General features: G+C 34.9%; 1 protein-coding gene across 2 annotated transcripts; it reads left to right on the forward strand.

Moving 5' to 3' along the window:
- The first annotated feature begins 893 nt into the window (after positions 1-893).
- LOC132615038 (F-box/FBD/LRR-repeat protein At1g13570-like) lies at positions 894-3,859 on the forward strand. 2 transcript variants are annotated; one of them, XM_060329594.1, is made up of 4 exons: positions 894-1,036; positions 2,098-2,937; positions 3,033-3,194; positions 3,304-3,859. In XM_060329594.1, exons 2-4 carry the CDS (start codon positions 2,119-2,121, stop codon positions 3,619-3,621), a joined length of 1,299 nt encoding a protein of 432 aa, XP_060185577.1. In that variant the 5' UTR covers positions 894-1,036; positions 2,098-2,118; the 3' UTR covers positions 3,622-3,859. The 2 variants fall into 2 exon arrangements, with proteins under 2 accessions (XP_060185577.1, XP_060185578.1); XM_060329595.1 differs by lacking the exon at positions 894-1,036 and adding an exon at positions 1,064-1,126.
- The last annotated feature ends 11,058 nt before the right edge of the window (positions 3,860-14,917 follow it).

Here is a 14,917-nt window from a genome sequence, read left to right on the forward strand (position 1 = left end):
AATATAAGGGATAAAAGGGTAAAGTTATTTGTCAAACCACAATGGCTTTTAAGCAAAAAAAAAAAAAAATTGGTTGGGGTTGAACAACTTCTTGGTTTTTACTTATTTTAAGCACCTTTTAACTTAATTTAAGCTGTTCTCTATTTACCAAATACTTGAATAAGTTAAACGAAAAAGGGACAAATATACTCCTGTACTATCGAAAAAAGGTTAAATATACCGCTCGTTATACTTTGAGTCCAAATATACCCCTACTGCTATACTTTGGACACAAATATACCCCTGCGTTAAAATTATTGAAGATGGACATCTAATCCAACATTACAATGACATTTGATAACAGCTTAGCACCCCTAACTCATTTCTATCCCTTCACCCTATTTGGTCAAATATATTACGGAAAAGGGCTAAAATTATCCCTGAACTTTGAAAAATAGTTCATTCATACCCTTCATTATACTTTAGGGTCAATTATACCCTTACCGTTATACTATGGGGTCAATTATACCCTTATGTCTACAGCTGCCACGTGGCATCATCCCAGCCCTTCAAAATTATTTTCCCCTCAAATAATTTTTTACCCACTAAAATAACCCAACCCGACCTGATTTTTTTTTTCAGCCAAGGGGTAATGGGTTGGGTCCGTATCAGTTTGGCTGGAAAAAAAAATCAGGTCGGGTTGAATTATTTTAGTGGGTAAAAAATTATTTGAGGGGAAAATAATTTTGAAGGGCTGGGATGATGTCACGTACCAGCTGTTAGACATAAGAGTATAATTGACCCCATAGTATAACGGTAAGAGTATAATTGACCCTAAAGTATAACGAAGAGTATGAATAAACTATTTTTCAAGCATAATTTTAGCCCTTTTCCGAATATATTATAACCTGGTTTGACCAAATAAGCCGATCCAAACGGGCTCATACGCTGTTTTTTGCTTCTCATTTTCCCCAGTAAGCTAAAGAGTCCAAATATTGCCCCAACAGCTAAATCATACATAAGGATATTTCATATCAATCGATCATCCCAGTTCTTGGTAAGCTTCAAAACTACCTTCTTCACCCCCCCCCCCCTTTTAATTGGTGTAATGCTGCAGTGAAATTACTTATTTGATGTTCAAAATCAGGTGAAACAGCTTCTTAAGCTTATTTTTATGAGTTAAAATTACGCAAATTGTTTATCTCCTTATTATTAGCTATGATGGTTGATAAGCTTAGAAGAAGAAGTAAACAGATAGTGTGATTCTGGTTTCCATTGAGGCTAACTCATAGGGTGTGTTTGGCATGAAAAAAAGAAGAAGAAGTTTTCCACCGAAAATGTTTTTAGAAAATAAGTGAGTTTCTTACTTATTATTTGATGTTTGGTAAATAAGCAGAAGATATTGTCCCAAAAGTATTTGTATGCATACAGTCTAGGCAAACACTTCTGGGGTTGGTATGAGGGCTAGGGGTGTTGGGGGGTGGGGATGGGGGGTAGGGGGTGTTGGAAGGTGGGTATTAGCCAATTAGCGTGGATTGCTACTTATGGAACTTGTTTTCACTGCTTTCACTAGAAAAGTCATTTTCACATTTTTAAGGAACTTGTTTTACTAAAGAAAATATTTTTCAAAATTCTTGACTAACCAATCATGAGACAATCGAAACTCCAGCTGTGAGAATGTAAGTAATGGATATTAAGCTATGTTACATGGATTCCTTTACTGGTACATATCCAGTATGGGTACATCAGGTGTTTTTTTTTTTGTCTTCTAATTTTTGGTGTATTTTGAAGAATCTAATGGAATAGTTATCCTACCCGTTCGATGATATGGGCATCTCACAGAAAATTATAGCCTAGATGCTAAGAGGAGATAGTTGACTGATTTCAACTAGAATGCACCTTTATTTCTTTTGTTGGTTTAACCATGTGGATAGCCGTTCGGTCCAGATAGTTTTGAGATTCCTTACTTCGTTTTATTGTTTACTTACTTACTACAGGTTCTCGGTGATTGTTGTTGTAAGTGATCATTTCGTTCTTATATTGATCTGACAATGTGAATAGCAATTCTGTCCAGATAATTTGCAGATTCCTTACTTCGTTATTGCTTATTTTCTACAGGTTCTTGGCGATTATTGTTTTATGATGCCTCCTAAGGAAAGAAAGCGTTGTCGAAGTTTACCTCTTGACGTCCTCAGCAACCTTCCGGATAATGTAATCGATATCATTCTGATGTGTTTGCCTTGTAAAGATGCTGTGAGGACAAGCATCTTATCAATGAAATGGAGGTATCACTGGTGTAGACTTACAGAATTGACTCTTGATGAATCTCTTTGGGAAACACAAAAGGATTTACAAAACCCTACCGTTAAATTTACAAAGATTATCTATCAGCTTTTGTCCCTTCATGAAGGACCCATTACTAAGTTTACCCTAAAAATTGATTTTCTAAAAGAAAGTTGTCCTACGATTGACAACTTTATATGTTTCCTCTCTAGAAATGACATTCAAGATCTTGTTCTTCACCTTCCATGGAGAAAGCTATACAAATTGCCTTCTTCACTTTTCACATGTTCGCAGCTGAGACATCTAAATCTTCATTATTTCTCAATACATCATCCATCGACCTTTCAAGGATTTGATAAGTTAATTAGCCTGGAACTATGTGGAGTCACAATTTCTTCTGAATTGCTTGAAAGTTTAATATCTCATTGCCCATTGCTTGAGCAGTTGGTGCTGGATACTGCAGGAAATTCAAACAAAATAGAAATATATGGCCCCATGTTGAGATCGTTTGATTTCAAAGGCGATATAAGTTCTATTTGCCTAAAGAATGTCCCTCGTCTGGTAAAGGTATATCTGGCAGGTTACTATATGAGGGCAGAGGATCTTGATTTTGCAAAGGTTTTTGAGTCTTGTTTTGCTCTTGAGCACCTCCTCTTGAACTTCTTTAATAGTGAGGTAGATGTTGCTTCATGATTTCATTGTTATGCACCTTAGTGGATCGAATTTCTTTAGGGCAGACTTAATCTTGAATTTTTGTAATCTTTTCCTAGATCTTTGCTGAAGAAGGATATGAAGCACCAACAAGGCTGCCCTTTGATCTTAGTGTCAAGCGATTTTATCTGCCTCATATTTATCTGGTGGACGCATATAAGCTTTCATATGCTCTTTGCTTGATAAGAAGCTTCCGATATTTAGAATATCTTGAAATACAGGTCCTTAGTGCTTTGAATCTTTTCTGTCTTTCTTTCTTATTTAATGGCTCTTTTCATACTTCTTAGATCCTCAATAATCTGAGAGTTGACTTCTTCTTATCTTTCTTAGGTTGACAGTGAAGCTGAAGATGATGATGGTATTCTAGAATCCCTTGAACTCGAACGTTTCTTAGACGTGACATTTAATCATCTCAGGGAAGTTAAGCTAGATTGCTTTGGAGGAACAACGCCTGAGATGCAACTTATCAAGCTTTTGTTAGCCAAGTCGCCAATGTTGGTGAGAATGCTAATCGATCGACGGTGTCTAGATCATGAACCTCTTGACACAAGATTAAAAATATTCGCCGAGGTATCAAATTTTTCACGTGCATCACCTAAAGCAGAAGTAGTCTATGATATATCCAAGTACCAGATAACATATATTTAATCAGATCATGAACTTTGACTGAAATATTTTGTAAGTTAGAACTGAATAGATAGAACGGTATAACAGTCTGTTTTTCTTTGTGAATATCTGTTTGGGAACATCATGACCATTTCTGAATTTATGTTTTGATCAGTTTGTTCTGTAATAACTAATAACATTGTCTATCACATGCTAAGGGATTTTGCTTGTAGTGCCTGCTCATGACTGATTTATGGAATTTTACATACACTGGAATTGATATTGTGGTGGTATTTTCCGATACAGTATTATTTTTTATGTGGTTGTGTATGGGCCAGCTTGTGCTCACCGGTTTATTTCAATATTGTGTTGTGAGTCGCTGTGTTAGTTCTTTCCCCAGTCAATTCCTTATATATGGCAAGCTTGAAGCACTTTTGAAGTAACTCACAACACTCCAGAGGGGAAAGTTATTAGTGCTTCTTTGAGAATCTGAGATTTATATCAGGTGCAAAGTTGATCCAATTTTTTATTTCTTGTTGGGCAAAAGTTAAAATCTTGTTTTGATGGATCAAGTACACGGTACTCTTTAACCGTGAATTATAGAAAGATGGTTTATGAGTGAATGAGATATTAGATTTATAATTTGTTTCTGTTCAAACAAAAGGGGTGAAGAGGGGCTGGATGAACAAAATCTCACATTTGGAGCTGGAAAAAAAGAGTTACGTCAGGTATTGAAATACTCTGAATGGTATGATATGTCTTCTGGAAAAAACTGTGGTGCCCATGACGTAGTGCGGGTCAAAGAGAAGGACTGACATGTTCTTAGGCTTACGAAGGAGTGCACATAATATCTTAAGCAAATCTTACGTTGGAATGAGAGATGAAAGTGAGGAGCTTTGTAAGACATAACACAAATTTATATGGTATATGTGCTTTATCTGCTTTTAGGCTCAATGATGGCATAGCCCAAGGGAAAAATCCGTGAGGCTTGTTGGGCCAAAACGGACAATGCATGCCTTGTGGTTGAGCCACAATAAAATTGTGTGTGGGGCTCAAAGCGGATAATGTAGCACCAAGTTAAAAGTGTTTTTAGGCTGGTTTAATCCAATCCAACAAACGGGCAATATCTAGCTTATAGTTCAGCTGAATGAGTATGAAGATGGCAAAGAGTACCTCTCATGTTGCATCCCATGAAAAACTAATGGAGTAAACAGGTGCATCGAAGTGATGACGTTGAATAGTCAGCTTACTGCCTTAGCCAGGACCTATTTGTAATTGTCAAGTCTGAAATGGCAACTAGTTCGAGCTGCGAATTACTTAATTTTATTCGTACAACATAAAACTATACTATTTCATGCTTGATATACTAATTAATTACCTTTATGATTCAGTAGAATGTTAGGATAGGCAAAGTAGATAACATAAACCCCTTTAATCTATTACCTTGGTGACATTCTTTTCCTTGTTGCCCGATCCTTGTTCGTAGGTTTTTCTGATACAAAATGACTCCATTCAAATAGGTTCAGAAAGTGTAAAAATTAAGTTGGATGATCAGTTGAGCCGACATTTAATGTTAGTGTAAAGTAGTCACTTTATAATGTGAAAAGGACAAAGGGTCAAATTTACCCTCAAAGTATGGTTTATAGTTTAAATTTGCCCTCCGTCAAAGTTTGAGATTAAATTTGCTCTCTCCGTTAGGATACTTGATAAATTTGCCCTTATATGGATGAAAGTTTGACTTGGACTCCACAACACAAAAAAATTAACCACGTCAGATCCACGTAGGCTCCCATACGCAACTCAATCAACTAATTCCACTGTGTTCGCTTTGAATAATGAACGTAAAAGACTATGCAGTCTTAGTATTGATGGTGATGAAAAAGAGAGTGGAAATCAAGAACACAACAATGGAGAAGAAGCAAAGGATGAAACAGAGCTACAATGCGACGAGTCATTCTGTGAAGTTGTGAAGAAAGAAGTTGTTATCTCTGATGCTTCTTCCACTTATTGCATTGTATTCGCATTGGATGGACGTAAACGATTAAGCAGTCCTAGTACTTATGAAGGAAATGGAATAGAGTTTGTTTCTAACGTGACTAAATTACACATAATTAATGAAGCAAAAGAGCAAAAAGAGCATTATGGATGGAACGTAAATCAAGAATCTAAACTAGATGAAGAAAAAGAGAATGAAAATCAAGAAAACAACAATGGTTAAGAAGATATAAAGAAGAAATCTTCAACTGGTGTAACCAAATATGGGGTACATCGGGTTATGGGTTAATTGAGTTGGGTACGGTATCCTATGTGGATCCGATGTGGAGCCTACGTGGATTTGATGTGGCCAGTTTCTTTGTGTTGTGGAGTCCAAGTCAAACTTTCATTCATATATGGGCAAATTTATAAAGTATTCTAACGGAGAGGACAAATTTGATCCCAAACTTTAACAAAGGGTAAATTTAAGCTATAAACCATACTTGAAGGGTAAATTTGACCCTTTCCCCATGTGAAAATATATCAATTGATCAAACTAAAAAACAATTCATAGAATTCAAACTTTCACGACTCAAGTGTGAGAATTTATTGGGTAACGTAGTCTCTTTCCTATTACCTTCAACATCTGCGCTCGAATAAGTAGAACTTTCAAACACCCGTTTTTAGTTTCAACTTCAAATACTTTTTTTCCGAACTCCAACCAAATCATGTCCAAACGCCTACTTACAACACTAAGCACCTCGAAAATGTTGAAGTTGCCTGAAATGTTTCTGAGCTGCAAAATTACCAGCAGTTGTTTCATCATTTTCCTTCTCATCTTTAAGTAATTTGGAGCTATCAGTATCACATAAAACATTGAGAAGGGTGTGTAGAACAAAGCCAAAAATTGGAATTAAAGAAAAAATAGCTGCACTTTGTTGCAAATTCATGGTTATAGACAAGAAATATAAGAGGGTTTTTGTATGAAGCAATTAAAAAGTGGAGACAAATGCAAGTGATTCTTGGAATTAATATAGAGGAAATTAATGTGCTGAATTTATAGTTGAAAAATGGTGGGACCTGTGATATTGAGATAACATTACATTTTCTTGGCACCTAAGTAGAATATCTAGTCATTTTGTCATTTTTTCTTTTATTTTTGCCAACATAGAAAAAATAAATCAAGCCGCCTTTTATTGACCCCTCATGAAAATTACTATTTTTTGATAATCTAAAAATCTCCGAGGACTAATAGCACACGGTTCGAAACTCGATGTATAATGTATCTGGCGTCTATCCTTCTCCTCTTAGATCAGTGGCAGAGCCACAACCCGACAAGGCTGTTCAACCGAACACTGTTTGCCGAAAAATTATACCGCGTAGACATGTTAATTATTACGTATTACAGATATATATTACATATTGAACACTCTTAATATATAAATAATATAAATTCGAACACCGTTAACAAAATTTCTAGCTCCGCCACTATCTTAAATTAATATTAGTATGAGACTTTTGTGTGTTGCGAGAACCTGCATCTCGCATTGTGTTCTTACAACTAGACCAACGTTCCGGGGCAATTTACTTGATAAGATGATAGTGAGATCGATCATTGAACTCAATCTTTTGACTATTACAAAAGGAAAAATAATGATGACCCAATGAGATAATTCATGTGTGGGAGTAAAATCGTTGTGATCAGAGAGGAGAGTGATAATCAATTAGGACATACTTTTTGCTGAAATAAAATAAGTGTGCCCCGATGTATATATACACTTCTATTAATTAGCCAGATTGTTACGTAAAAAATAATTCTAAATAATTTATATTTTATTAGCATTATATGGTAAGTATAAATGAGTAATTTGTAATAATATATTCCTTCCGTTTCAATTTGTTTGTCTTGTTTTGACTTGACATGAAGTTTAAGAAAATAACGAAGGCTTTTGAATCATGTGGTCTTAAAAGAGATATGTATACCAAAATGCTCTTTAATCTTGTAGTCTTAAACATGTCATGTGAAAAGTTGGAATTAAAGAGTTGCAAAAAAAAAAGACGTTATTTTTTAAACGGACTAAAAAGGAAAGTAATAAACAAATAGATTGAAGCGGAGGGAGTACTATTGATGACGTAAAATTTCTTACACTATCAGTGCAGGGGCAGAGCTAGAAGGCCAAAAACAGGTTTGGCCGAACCCAATGGCTTTTGCTTAAGCAGTATATGTTAAAAAATTCATTAAATATACATACCTGTTAAATTTAAAAATCTAATTATTGACAAGTGAAATCGTCATTCTAAAATAGAGAACCGATAAAATTATGTCCCGGCTTTGCCTCCGTTTAATCAATATATATAACCTTTTAATAGGGGTGGAGCCAAATTTATAAGAACCTTTTTTTTAAGATCGTTTCACATAGTCGGAGTTAGTGCCTGTCTTGTTCAATGTATGGACATACCAATCTTTTTACCGAATTTAGGCAACGAAATCTATTCTGATTGGATACTAATGTTATTCGATTATTGAGGCTTTTCACGTATTGGCAGTTTCTAATTAGATTAAAACAGAATCTAACAAAGCTGCTTCCGTGAAAACTCAATAAAGTATAGCTCGATCGATAAGTTATTCGTTTCTAAAGTAAAAAGAATATAAAAAGAAAAACAGTTGCGAAAACAAGATTAAAGTTTAATTTTGTTACCATGTTAAATCAACATAAGCATCAAACACTAAGCTTTGTAGTAATGAATAAAGTTATTCATAACCATTACAAAATCAATTAGAGACATGTGACATATATCCTATCACAAAATATATAATTGACGTTTCAACTTGTTTAATCTAGCTTAGATTCATTTTGGATTTGAGTTAGAAAGCATACCTTGATGATATTCCATGATTACCCATTGATTTCTCTCTCAAAAGTCATGCTTTGATGTCCCAAAAGTGCTCTCAAATGAATTAATTCAGATCAGATTTTTTTATATTACATCAGTGACATATCCGGTATTTTCGAAAAAGCTGAAATTGTTGTAAAAAAAAACCAGCACAGCGGTATCCGATAAAATGATCATAACTTCTTTCACAGATGTCCAAATTACGAATTGAACCGCGGGAAACTATATTCGAAGGGCTACAACATTCATTGAGACATCATCTCCAAATTCTTCATAGATTTAGAGAAAGTCAGTGCTAAAGTAAGAAAAAAACCATGTTTCAACACTTTTGAATTTCCTCCAAACTTCCTCCATTCGTGTCGAAACTCATTCGGAACCTCTCGGCCACATAAAACACGCTACGAACCTGCTCGCTCACTCAAAACTCCGACACCGGGTCGTCTTGACCTGACCGTGACTAGTTTCTCAACCAAGGACCCAAATCACACCGGAACCCCGCGGAACCCGAACCAACTGCTCAACTAAGTCATAAATCACATTTTAGACCTAGTGGAATCGACGAAACTTCAATACGGACTCATTTACCCCCGATATTGATTTTGGTCAAACTTCCTCATTTCCTTAACATAAGAACTTCCACATTTGCTAAATCTAATCCCACCCTCTCCCGATTGCCTCGGGAACCGCGACACTCATCCCCGCAAGTCATAATACCTAAAACTATGGGAAGGGTATTTTGGAAAAAGGAGTCCAAACGATCAAAACGACCTAGCAGGTCGTTACACTTCCATCTTCCTCCATTTCTTGCTAGTACATGCCTGTCCCTCTAGCTGCTTTATGATCTCAAATGCAAAAAGTTTCCATTATCTGGTGTCTATATGCTCTCACTGTTCTGTCTTAGAACTAAGTGTTTGAAATAAACCTTGATATGTGTTTGATTTGAAAGCAGCTAGAAATATTCATTTTTTGTACAATATATCATGTATACCACAGGTCCCTTTTTTTCTTCGATCTTTATTTTGGACAGCCCTTACTGTGTGCTTGTTGTTCTCAAGATTGTTAACTGTTTTGGATTTTGAAATTCCCGGTATCCTTCTTTTCTTCTTTTTTTATTTGGGAGTACACACAGTTACCGCTGTATATACTCTATATACCAGAGTGCTGAAGGTGACTGAGTGCTATACATGATTTTTAGTTTTCACTTTAGTATGTGTCTTACTATTGCCTTCTTTTCATTCATTCCTTTCTTCTTTCACTTATGTTTTGGGAGTGTATACAATCTTGTACGCTCTATATACCATAAAGTATATAGTGTGTATATACCATGTAGATTCTGTATACAAGTGAGTATACACTCTGTATATTATGAATATTTGAAGTATACAAGGTTGTTTTGATGTTATTAAATGGCATGCATGTTTATACTTATCATTATATTATGTTGATTGTTGAGTAGATCTTATACTAATCCCATTCTCCTCTTCTTTGCATGGTAATACCATGTGAGGGTCCTTTTGGACTCTATTTCTGTTTGCCTGCATTATCTCGCTGGGCTGGAGGCCCAACATCCCTTTTGATTCGAGTCAGCCGCGATGGGTAAAAGCAGCATTTTACGCTGATGGCCCCAGTAAAGTCCATCAGCGTTTTGCTTTTTTATTTTCGCTTTGTATTTATGTGTATATGTTGTAAAATTACTTTAAATTATTGAAACTCTTAGGGGTCGTATGGTTGGAAACAAGTTATCTCAGGATAACTTATCCTGGGATTAAACTTATCTTGAGATTACTTATCCCAGGATTAGTTATTCGACTCTCCCACAGGGATAAAATAACACTACAATCCCGAGAGTAGTTATACCACTATTTATTCCAACCAAACGTGGGATAAATTCATTTCAAATAAAATTCCGGGATTATTTATCCTTATCCCTTGTACTAAACGAGCCCTTAGGATTTGCTTGAAATTCGAGTAGGCAAGCAACACTAAGGTCGTTAGTTAGTAGATAGACCAGCTTTCATGACTAATCAAAGTTTAGGATTTCTTTCAAAAATTAATCTAAATCAGTCTTTTTTAAATAGAAATAATTAGTTCTTGATTTTAAAAGGTTGAACCAGATTATTGGCTAGGAAACAAGCTCAAAACTGATTTTCTATGTGTTTAAAGGTTGGAAACAGTCGAATTTTGAAGATAAAAAGTCAGATTTCTCTTTCAACAAGACAGTTTGAGTAAGAGCACTCAGTTTTCAGATTTTTAAAGGGTGATTTTAAATGCAGAGAACTGATTTAAAAAGAATGCTAATTTTCAACACCAAACTTGAATTTGAAATAAAGAATCTGATATAGTTTTTCCCTTATTTGTAAAAATCATAACTTGAATAAATAAATGGGATACATCAAAATTGTTTTAAAGTAAATCAAAAGGAATGGGCCAAATTAAAATGGAATTCTACTCAAATAGAACTTTGGGTGTGTTTTGGCCTAGTACAGTAATAGAAGTGTTAAGTCCCTTTGAGTTGTTTGAACCAATATCAACCAATTTTTACTAATGAATTAAAATAATTTCATAACCTTTTCAAAACACTTCTTTTAAAATGAGCCATGGATAAACAAATAGGCGCAATACTTTACTAAAATGCTTCTAACTTTGTACATATCCCTTTCTAAACCTTTTTAAAGCAAAAATATACTTTTTCGCTACAATTCTAAAACCTGTAGGTCAACCCCGTTATGCGGATCCCTTCGAGGTACTTAACACCTTTCTCGGGAGATCACCAGGACCTTTACCCCCTCTTTGGTAATTTTTTTTAAAGGTATCCAAAAATAGGCTTCAAAAAATGGTTTCCTAATATCCAAAAATTAAGTGGCGACTCTGTTAACGAACGAACAAAAAAACTAAGTTATGATAGTAATTTTTATGCGGTAGTGTAAAGTGAACCGTAACGGTAACGTAATATGATTACCAAATAAATTTTTGGTAAATAATTAATTTGACAACAAATTCATTGATAGCCTCCTTCAACCTTTCATCCTATATACTAAACTCCAAAAGATTTCATTTTGTGACATCAAGTTCCAACTCTCTCCCGCTCCCTCCCTCCCTCCCCCCCCCCCCCCCCCACCCCCCAATCACAGATCTCTTTTTTTTCCCGAAGCTAATGCCACCCTCATAGTGGCTTGCTCTATAAAACAAAAGAATAGTTTTACATAGGAGTGGAAAAACACAACCAGGGAATAACTTGGAAACAATCCAAGTTCTGGAAAAAAAAAAAAAGAAGAGTAGAAACCAAAATGAACAGGAAGATAAATAATTCAAATTGATTAGTTGCCTTGGTTTGATGCCATATGTGAACACCTCAAAGCTCTCACCAGGTGCAGTTGAATCAAAACCTACTGAATCTTCTTCAGGTAAGACTAGTCTGATATGCATTATTTCATCTTCAGTTGTTAACTGTTGGGCAACAACAACTAATGATAGCGAATCCATGTATAGATAAGACATTCTCATCCATAGTTCCATCCTAGTAGAATGAACATCCATGATGTTGATACCACACGCTAGGACAAATCTATGATTTAGTTAGCTCATCTTATACAAGTTCAATGTTATGTACATCTGTTGCACTATGTGATCTTGTGTCAGTTCAGAAACTGGTTAAACTAAGTATCAACTTCTTTTTATCTATAGGTCTTATTATGATATCTGGAGTGTGATGTTTATCTAAGTTGAGTAACTTCCTTCTAGAAATTGGTAGCTCGTGAAATGAGTTAAACCAAATGTACCTGCAAAATAAAAAACAAGGTTAGTAAAATAGTCTGCTAGTGTGTTCCCTTCTCTGGGCACATGCTTTAATTGAACGTTAGCTTATCTTCCGAGTATGTTAATTGCATTGATCTCCAAAACCACACACCAAGGAATTTCTCATATACCATCCAATATATTCTTCATAACTAGAGAATCAGTCTTCATGATCACTAGTAATAGCTGCATATCAACACAATATTCAAATCCTTCCTTGTTTGCTACTGCTTCTACATACATGTTTGTTGAATCAGACAGCCTTCACCCTTTAGCGCAAATAAGATCACCTTCATAATTCCCAATACAAAAAACAGTTGAACTAGGCCCTTGATTACCCTGGATGCTCCATCAGAATTACATTTGTACTAGCCTATAGATGGACTACTCCACTGCACCAATTTATGACCACTGTATGGTCTGTATTTCTCTAAATATTCATCAGAACAGGCCAAGAAGCAGGAATGTGTTTGAGCCATGGATATCTTTTCGTTGTAGAGAAATACATAGTGCCGGCTAATGTCATAAACCACTCTATTGAATGAATATGATGCTCCATATGGTAGCCATAGGATGACTATAGGTGCAGCCTGATATATAGTCTTTACTTTACCATTACCTTCAGTTCTCCACCACTTCTGCATTGTTTATTTCACCTGAATAAAAGGAACATGAATCCCAGCTGCACTGGTACAATATTTCCACACACTTGTAGCAAATTCACCAGTAATGTATAAATGATCCCTGTCTTCCAATTGAGGATCTGAACAACACATGTATCTAGATACAACTGATATACCACATCTAGCCAGCACCTCATTTATTGACAATTTATCTTTCAAAGTCCCCATAAGAAAAAAGAGATCTTGAATGGAGTCCTTTTACCCATATTCTTCCCATTTGTTGGGAAATATTCTGTCTACTTCTCAGCAGTTCCCAAGGACTGCTTGCTCCCAGTACTTTTTAAAATCCACCATGGATAGTCAGAATGATCAGATACTGTTAGGTTGCTCAACTACTGTTTGACATGATCTACAATCGCAGATCTCTTCTCTCCGCGTCCAAAATATTTGTTTTCACTTCTCGTGAAATTGTGCTATAGAGGTAATTTTCTAGTTTTATTATGAATGTCCTAATGGAATGCCTATTGGCTAAAATTTATATTAGCAATTCTTTTAGTGTAGAGAACTAGTCATTAATATATGGGAAGTGCATCTTTATGGCATAAAAATATAACTGTTCAAAAGATCAAGCTCCGACCATCTTTGTATCATCTAAAGATGCTATTTTTCTTAAATGAAAAAGAAGATGAAACTTGTCAACAAATATATGAAGTCTGAGTTTCCTTGTTTTTACTATATCTTTTCTCTAAATTTTCGAAATAGCTAGTTTTCATTACTGGTTTCATGTGTTATTGGGTTGACAGGAAGATAAACTATGTAAGAAGCCAAACAGAATATACCAAGGGCAATTAGGAGAAACAACTCAGAGAGTTGCATCAAATTTGAGACAGACAAGCTCAACCTGAAACCCTAAAACACAAGTCCAATGAGTCCCCACTAAAAAAAAAACAACTTTCCCTAGTTTGACCGATGATGTGATTTCTTGCATCCTCTCGAAACTTCATGTTGAATCTCTTCAACGTTTCAAGATTGTAAGCAAACCATGTTTTTTCAAATTTAACATGTTTGAACACCATGATTTACCGTGAATCAAATTCTACATGCTACAGATTTATCCATCTTGTTCATGGAAAGTTTTGCTTCCTTGAGAATTCCTTGAGAATTCCATTAGGACATTCATAACAAAACTAGAAAATTAGGGGGATTGGAATTTGATGTTACAAAATGAAAATTTTAGGCATTTATATCATATCATATTAATACTAAAAGTGGGAAGATCTTAAGTGTAAAATTGAATTACCTAAATGTCCATTAAAAGTTTAATGAGACGTTTCTACCCCTCATCTAAATACTACTTCCGTATTCTTTTTGTACGAGATAGTAAATTCACCTTCCAATAAATAATGAATAAATTAATTAAATAGGAAGATTGGCATGAAGTTCACGTAGGTGCCATTTCAAGCATTTAATTTGTTGCATTCACTTTCCTGGAATTACTTTCATCTTTAATTATTCGTTGCAAAATACGTTTATTCATTGCTTTTGTTTGCATTCAACCAATTAAGAAATTTGTCATGAATTTGGAATTATTTATTATAGTACATGTACTGATTAAAGTCTTTACAATTCCCAATGTTTTCTTCTGATATTCTCTTCCCAGAATTTTAGAAGTCATGAAACGTGTTTGTGGCTTTTAAATAGAGCTTCTTTAAAATGACGTGCTCATTTGATTTTTCACCAAGCCAATGTTAGCTTTCTTCTTATTTTTCAGATATAGTTGACTCAATTTTCTTTAGCTATTTATTTTTTTAAATCTCCAGTACATATATTATAGTGTATGGAGATAATCGAGCAATTATCAGATTCTCAAATCTGCAAATTAAATCAGGTATTTCTTCTTACTAATTAATCGTTTTCAACTGGAAAATAAGTTCTTGAATTGCTTTGATTTGTTAGATAATTTCCTCCTACGAATGCTTGTTGGATGTACGATGAGCATGGGAGTAGAAGTATGAACTCGCAAATTGGATATAATTTTACGTTTTATTTTT

This window comes from Lycium barbarum, chromosome 10 (genome assembly GCF_019175385.1).
Source record: "Lycium barbarum isolate Lr01 chromosome 10, ASM1917538v2, whole genome shotgun sequence".
Lineage (NCBI taxonomy): Eukaryota > Viridiplantae > Streptophyta > Magnoliopsida > Solanales > Solanaceae > Lycium > Lycium barbarum.

Coding starts and splice junctions, on each gene's coding strand:
- LOC132615038 (XM_060329594.1), top strand. CDS start 2,119: ATGATGCCTCCTAAGGAAAGAAAGCGTTGTCGAAGTTTACCTCTTGAC. Junction 2,938..3,032: donor TGAACTTCTTTAATAGTGAG/GTAGATGTTGCT, acceptor ATCTTTTCCTAG/ATCTTTGCTGAAGAAGGATA. Junction 3,195..3,303: donor TAGAATATCTTGAAATACAG/GTCCTTAGTGCT, acceptor TATCTTTCTTAG/GTTGACAGTGAAGCTGAAGA.